We start from the raw sequence: 7,857 nt of genomic DNA, 5'->3' as shown, positions 1-7,857 counted from the left end.
TGGACCCAGTGGCTTGAAATTCATGCTGGGTGCATGTGCGTGTGTGCCCAAAATCCCAGGAAGAGGAGGGATTGTGCCATGGCCATCCCCCGGGGGGTGATTTCTCACTTTCTCTATTTCTTGGAATGTATGCGCCCTGTCACAAAAAACTTTTTTTTTTTTTTTTAAAGAGCGATTCACACCCTTAGTTGGCTTTATAAAAGACCAGCAGGGACCAGCAGTTAGCGTAATGGCCGTGTCACTGGACTCCCATGTAGTTGACTGCGGTTCGAGTCCCAGACCTGGTGGCTTAAACTCACGCCGGGCATGTGTGCGTGCGTGCCCAAAATCCCGAGAAGAGAATGGAGGAGAAGGGATTGTGGCATGGCCATCACCCCTGGGGGGTGATATCTCACTTTCTTTCTGTCTCTCTGGTGAGTGCATGTGCCCTGTAGCAAAAACCTCTCAGGAAAAAAATAAAATAAAAAAACAATAAAAAAAGACCAGCAGAGCAGGTTGCCTGGGCAGGTGGAGTGCTCTAAAGAGCAGGCCTCTGGAGCTGTTGCCTGTGTGGGCCTGGCCTGCCACTTAGTGGCCACCTCATGGTGGCGGCTCTTGTGCCTGTCCTCAGCTTCCAGAGGGGTCACTGTTGACCCAACTCAAGGGCCCTGTGAGAGTGGGGTGAGTTTTGAAGCCTAGAGCAGGCTGACCCCTAGCCTAGTGGTCAAGGGGCCCCGACCCCACATGGCTAGTTGTGCCTCAAACCCCAGCCCCGGAAGCAGAGCACCGGGCACACATGCACCCACAGTGCTGGCCGGATGGAGGGGCGGGGCAGAAGGGGTGCTGGGCCGCGCTCCTGAGGTGCTTCCTCTCGCTGGCACATGCAGCCTCTGGCAGCTAGAAGAACACCTGGGCCGGGCAGCGACATAGTGGTTAGGACCACCAGTTCCCACATGGCCAGTGGCACAGCTCCGATCCTGGGCCCAGCAGCTTACAAAACGAGGCATGTGTGTGTGAGTACCCAAACCCCAAAAGGAAGAGGGAGACGGATTGCCGTGTGACCGTACCCCTGAGGATTTACTCGCTCTCTCCCTCTCTGACTAGTGCACATGCTAACATTTCTTTTTTAAGCCTAGAATGATTTCTGGCACAATAAATGTTAACTATTAATGAAGAAAATATAAAAAAATAAAGCACTTAAGGGTATTTTAATCCAAAAGTGTGTAGGCCCAGCCATGTTGGCATGCTCTGCTAGACTGGGACCACATGGGACACACAGGTTCAACTCCCAGTTCAGCCCAAGGCTGGGCGCGGCGGCATGCAACTATGGTCCCAGCTTCTCAGGGACCCAAAGCCAGAGGGTCACAGCACAGCAGGACGCCCTGTCTTTAAGTAACTGTGTAATGCCCAGCAGTGGTGACACGTAGAGGGAGACTACACGGTGGTGTCCCCTGCTGGAAGTGTTGAGACTTGGTTGCTTCACCCACATGAGGGCTGCGTTAAGAACTGGGGTTCTTAGGGCCAGCTGGTAGCATGGTGGTCAAGGCACTGGGCTCCCACAGTCCACCATGGTTCAAGTCCCAGACCTGGTGGCTTGCTTTCTCACTTTCTGTCTCTGGTGAGCACACATGCCTTATTGCAAACTTTAAAAATAACAATAACTGGGACAAGCAGATAGCATAATGGTACATTGCTAGATTTCCAGGTAGTCGACCACGGTTTGAGTCCTGGACTCGGTGGCTCGAAACACACCAGGCACGTGTGCGTTTGTGCCCAAAATCCTGAACGAATGGAGAAGGGATTGCAGCATAGCCAGCCCTCTAGGGGGTGATTTCTCGCTTTCTGTCTGTCTAGCGAATGCACACTCCCTGTAGCAAAAATCTCTCTTAAAAAATTAATAATAGTAGTCGTTTTCTAGAAATAACTGGGGTCCCAAGGCCTGTGCTTCTGTTTGGACCTGCCTGCTCACGTCCTGCCTGGACTGTCTGGAGCAGTAGCGCCTGGGTGAAGTGAGTGCCGTCATGAGCGGGCGTCGTCGTGCTTGCTGCTGAGGGTGCCCAGGAAGCACAGCGGAGGGAGACGGCAGTGGTGCTGCCCTAAACCGCCGGCAGAGGCATTGCGTCTCTACCTGCCAGGGCGGTAGTCTTGGCCTAAGTGTGACAGTGTCCTCATTCTGTCCCAGCGGCATCCCAGGTGGGACAGCTCCTTGCCTTTTACCCAGAGTCCACTCCTACAGATAAGCCAACTGAATAGAGATTATTGTGCAGAGATGTTCTTTCCTGGATTATAAACAGCAGCAAAAGACTGTGTGAGCTAAAAGTCTCGACCCCCGAGAAACCTCAGAAGTGGCTGGCGCACTCCTCGGGGAGGTGGAACCTGCCCGGTGCTCGTGGTGCAGGGAGCAGAGGCGTGGTCTCGGGCATGTGTGCGGTGCTCAGGAGGCAGCACGCAGAAATGACGTGCTCCTGAATGTCCGTGTGGTCGTCCCTCAGATTCTCTCGCTTATATTATATTTAAAGAAATGTGGGGAGGCTAGCAGTAAGCCCCAAATTTTAAACTTTATGCAGATATCCTTTTCGTTTTAAATACTAATTACATCCCCCTTCATTTCTGTGTCACCTTGGCACGTGTCTGGCGGGAGTTGTACTCTCCCTACGTGGACCACGTCGAGTATGAGCGAATGAGGAGAGCCTGGTGGTGGGTGTGGGTGTGGTTGCAATGGCCACCTTCCCAGGAAAGCTGGCGCCCCCTGGTGGAAGAGCAGGGCTGTCATGATGAAGGCCACATGGTCTGCACAAGTGCGCTAACTGTTGGGGTTTCCTCCTTTAGGATTACATGCGCCAGGCCGGAGAAGTGACCTACGCAGATGCTCACAAGGGCCGCAAAAACGAAGGGGTGATTGAGTTTGTCTCTTACTCGGATATGAAAAGAGCTTTGGAGAAGCTGGATGGGACAGAAGTCAACGGCCGCAAGATCCGATTGGTTGAAGACAAGCCGGGCTCCAGGCGGCGCCGGTCCTACTCTAGGAGCCGCAGTCACTCGAGGTACCTCAGGGCGTCGTGTCTGCCGGAGCTCAGACGGAGCTCGGCTCTAAACCCCGGGGTGCACAGTCACCCAGTCACGTCGTTCCCCGCGGAGTCCTCAGTGACAGGGTTCCTTTGGGCCTAGAACTCAGCCCTTCTTTCTGGGTGCAGATAGATGCAAGTCCTTTATCTGGGGCAGGAACCGGCGGCTGTGCACATTTCTCTGGGGCCCCAGTCATCCCTGATGAGGGTGCACGTGTCCACTGGCCCTTTGCTCGCTCTCGCAGCTACTCAAGAGCAGGGACCGTAGCTTGTTTGGCAGCAGCTCTGCAGCTAGGCCGGGTGCTCTGCTAGGTACCCAGAGGCCGTCATGAGCAGGACAGAGCTGGGGTCCCTGGCGGCGTGACTCCACCTAGTGGAGAGGAGGGGAATTGAGCAGGTTGCCATGTGGCAGGTGCGGGAGGACATGCATGCTGCACACCTGATCTCCACAGTTGGCAGGGGCTCCCCCAAGGACACGCCCAGGCTGAGCCGAGCCCTCCAGGGTGTCAGATGGGTGCAGAGGAAGAGGCAGCGCCTTTCCAGCAGAGAGACGGCCCGGGGGCAGGAGAGCAGGCCCCCTGGTAGAGAGGCTAACATGCTGGGGGTGGAGAAATCAGGGAGTAGGCAGAGGGGGTCCGGGCCGTGCCAAGCTCTGGGCCGGCTAGGGGAGCGTAGTGGGCGTCATTGGAGACTGGCTTCTCAGGACTGCTTCTGCTCTGAGTTTTCTGTTTTGGTTGGTTTGTTTTTCACATTTTTGCCATAGGGCACACACACTCATCAGAGTGAGGGACAGTAAGAATCACCCCCCCAGATGGCCACGCCCTAATCCCTTCTCCGTTCTCCTTTCAAGATTTTGGGCAATTTGGGGTGCTCGGATGCCTGGTGTGATTTTTCTTTTTTTCTTTCTTTTTTTCTTTCTTTTTTTTTTTTTTTTTTTTTGGAGAGGTTTTTGCTATAGGGTGCGTGCACTCCCCAGAGAGCCAGAAAACAAGAAATTACCCCCTGGGGGGATGGCCACACCGTAATCTATTCTCATCTCAGAGATCTTGGGCACACACGCACCCAGCATGAGTTTAAGCCACTGGGTCTGGGACTCGAACTGCAGTCGACTACATGGGAGTCCAGTGACATAGTCATTACACCCCCTGCTGGTCCCCCCGGTGTGATTTTCAAGCCACCAGGTCTGAGATGCAAACCACATTCAGCCATGTGGTAGTCCAGCACCTTAACCACTCCACCACCCGCTCACCTTTCTATCTTGTTTTCCGTTGTAGCAGATGAACCCGAGTCCTCTTACACCTATCACTCCCCAGCCTCGGGAGTCTTTTTTGAGAGGTTTTCACTATAGGGCGCGTGTGCTCGTCAGACAGACAGAGACATAGAGACAGAAAGCGAGAAATTACCCCCCAGGGGGGATGGTCATGCTGCAATCCCTTCTCCATTCTCTCGGGATCTTGGGCACGCACGCACACGCGCCCGGCGTGAGTTTTAAGCCACTGGGTCCAGGACGCGAACCGCGGTCAACTACGTGGGAGTCCAGCGACATAGCCATTACGCTAACTGCTGGTCCCCAAGCCTCGAGAGTCTTATCGGCCAATCTCATTTTGTCACTCCTACCTGCATGCTGTTCGAAGGCAGGTCTAGACATACCATCATTCCGCCTTCATTCCAGCATGCCTTCCCCTTCCGGGCAGGCGTGTTGCTAGTGATCTGATCTGGGGTTTGTTTTTTTGGGGGGAGAGGTTTTTGCTCTACGGCATGTGCGCTCGCCAGACAGACAAGAAACAGAGACAGAAAGCAAGAAATCACCCACCAGGGGGGATGGCCACGCCGCAATCCCTTCTCTCGGGATCTTGGGCACGCATGCACACGCGCCCAGCATAAGTTTTAAGCCACCAGGTCCAGGACATGAGCTGTCGTCAACTACGTGGGGTCCAGCAACATAGCCATTACACTAACTGCTGGTCCCTGGGGTTTTTTTTTTTTAATACTTGCCAGGGAGTACATGCACGGTAGAGCTGGAGCATGGGCATGCACACAGCCCTCCGTGGGCGTGGGCATACACGGGCACGTGACGTGGCCCTCTGTGGGTATGGGTGTATGCAGGCACGTGATGCGGCCCTGGGGGTGTGAGCATACACGGGCATGCGATGTGGCCCTCTGTGGGCGTGGGCATACACAGGGATGCGACGCGGCCCTCAGTGGGGAGGCAAGCGTACATAGGCCCATGTGTGTTTTTCAAGCTGCGGGGGCCAGGATTTGAACCGTGGTCAGCCGTGTCAGACCAGACTCCTTTAGCTACAAGGGTACAGGGCTGGCCCAGGTTTGGATGGTGGAAGCAGAAGAAAGTTGGTTTGGTCGGACTTTGAAGGCCCAGGGCACTTGTGATGAGAGAGCGTGTGCCTCCTTACAAGCCCATCAGGACACAAGCGCGAGGCCACCTGATGCCTCGTCGCTCCCGGAGGCCCTGGTTTTCAACACTGTGGTCAGACTTGGTTTCTGGTGGCCAGCACCACACAGTGGGTCAGCAAACTCAGCGTACTCTCCCTTTCATGAGAGAGACAGGTGCCCAGCCAGGCCCCAGTGCCACAGTCCAGGCCCACCTCGGCCAGCCTGGGTCGTGGGCATGTGTGCCGGCATGGCAGGCGGGAGGTCTGGGCGTGAGCCTGGACCCCCCGGGCGGCCCTGGCGGCCTACAGGTGGGCGGGTGCAGGCCCAGCAGCATGTATGTCCGATTGTTCGGCGGAACCGGGCCTCCACGCTGCCCATGCCCGGCTGCGTTCCGGCGTCCGAGCGCCTCAGTGTACTCTCGCAGTTGCACGCTCGTGTGGGGGCCTCAGGAGTCACACGGGCCAGCGTCACATCTGACTCCCAGCCACCAGTCTCCCCCAGTGCCCGCCTGCGCTGTGTTCCCTGCCTTTAGTTGTGGCGGAGGGTCTCCTGTGGCTGACCCGCGGCCGCGTTCTCGAGGTGTGTTCGGCCATTTCCTCGCTGCCCCGGGTCATCTCGAGGCACCAGAGCAGGGTCTGCCTGGCAGGACCCCTTCCCAAGTAGGACGTGGCAAACTGTGTGCCGCCCTGGTGGTACCAAACATCCCACAGCGATACACGCCGCCACGCCGTGGGGACTGTCGTTTCAAGCCATCCTGACCCGTCACCTCGGTGCTTTGGGTGCCGCGGCTCTGCCTTTTATACCCAGATCGCCCCACCTGTGCTGGGGAGCCGTGGGGCCAGTGCTGTGTGCTGTCTGCCTGCCGCGTGCTTCCTTGGCCTGTGCGTGTGCTCAGCTCTTGCCTGTACCCCTGTCACGCATTCTTGAACATGAAAGGTGAAGGTCGTGCACAAACACCTGTGCGCCTCCCCCTGCCCTCGGCAGCCGCGTTCCCGTCCTCGTTCTCGCACCGCGTGCGCTCGTGGGTGCTCGTCTCCAGACACACGCGTGCACGTACTGTGCTGCGGCACTTTCAAGTAGGCCTAGGAGGTCCAGCGTGTCTCCCTAAGTGCCTTAACAGGGGCCCAGGCACAGGGAGAGCGGGGCGCCAGTGTCTGTCGGGTCGCCCAGTCCAGGCTGGGCCTCTCCTGCTGCTCCAGGGTGTGCTCGCCTGCTCACAGCTGGGCCTTCTCGACCAGGAGCTAATCCCATCACGGGACGCAAAGGGCCCTCCAGCTCTTCTCCCTCCAGCATGTATCTTCCTTGAGTTTATGAAATATTCTCCCCCATTCTGGATTCGTCGATTCGTTGGTATCACTGAACTTTTATCTTATCCTCTGAACTTCCTGTAAACTGGAATTTGGGTCTGGAGAAGGCCAACTGAGGTGCAGGGTAAGCATTTTTGGCAAGAGTCCTTCGGAGGCGATAGCGCCCAGGAGGCTTGAAAGTGTCCCTCCTGCCATCCAGGCCAGCCTTGTGCCTGCTGCCCTGAGTACAGGACCCACCTCCCCAGGAGCCCCGGCGGCTGTCAGTAGAGGGTGTTCAGGGTTGGCAGCCTGGGCTTACTGAAGGGTTCACAAGGCGTGGGCTGTTGGTCTTTTCAAAGCAGCAGTCTGGGGGCCAGCAGGTGGTGAAGTGATTAAGGGTGCTGGACTCCCACATGGCCGACCGCAGTTCAAGTCCTGGACCTGGCGGTTTGTTTCCCCTCTCTCTCTCTCTCTCTCTCTCTCTCTCTCTGCTCCTTTCAGGTCAAATTAAAAATAAATAAGTAAATAAAGTTAAATACAATAATTCTTTTAAAGAAAAAAGCAGTTGGCACAATGGTTACATTGCTGGACTCTCACGGAGTCCTGGACCCAGCAGCTTAAAACTTACACTGGGCATGTGTGCATGCGTGCCCAGCTTCCCGAGAGGAGAGTGGCGAAGAAAGGACTACAGCGTGGCCACACCCCGGGGGGTGGTTTTTCACTGTGTCTCTCTGTGTCTTACTGGGGAGTGCATGTGCCCTATAGCAAAAACCTCTCAAAGAAACAAAACAAAACAAAAACTCTGGTTACAGTGAGGCGAACAGAGAGGCCGACAGGCCCGAGTTTCTGCAGACAGGCCAGCTGAGACACTGGTCGTGCTGGGGCAAGGTGATGGCCTCTTGCCGGGGCAGGGGCACCTGTGTATACGGGGACGGGGCAGGCGTCCAGGAAGCTGTGGTTTCCGGTCTGCGGGGCAGGTGAGCAGCAGTGGCTGGGCAGTGGCAGGTCCAGGTTGGTAGCGGTGAGATTCCTAGTGAGCCATCCCGGCGGAGCACGCGTGGGTGGCAGGAGGAGCGGGCCTGGGACACGCAGCCCAGCCCATGCAGCTGAGCGAGAGGCGGGCCGGCTCCAGGAGC

General features: G+C 56.5%; 1 protein-coding gene across 1 annotated transcript in view; it reads left to right on the top strand.

Annotated features, from left to right (window-relative positions):
* Positions 1–7,857, top strand: part of SRSF4 (serine and arginine rich splicing factor 4) — a gene marked incomplete in the record, with an annotated part of 29,211 nt that overhangs the window by 19,087 nt on the left and 2,267 nt on the right. The window contains 1 exon segment of the mRNA XM_027766725.1: positions 2,809–3,023. Coding sequence (XP_027622526.1) covers positions 2,809–3,023 — 215 coding nt within the window.

This window comes from Tupaia chinensis, unplaced genomic scaffold (genome assembly GCF_000334495.1).
Source record: "Tupaia chinensis unplaced genomic scaffold, TupChi_1.0 Scaffold143646_1, whole genome shotgun sequence".
NCBI lineage: Eukaryota > Metazoa > Chordata > Mammalia > Scandentia > Tupaiidae > Tupaia > Tupaia belangeri.
This window is presented reverse-complemented; position numbering and strand designations above follow the sequence as displayed.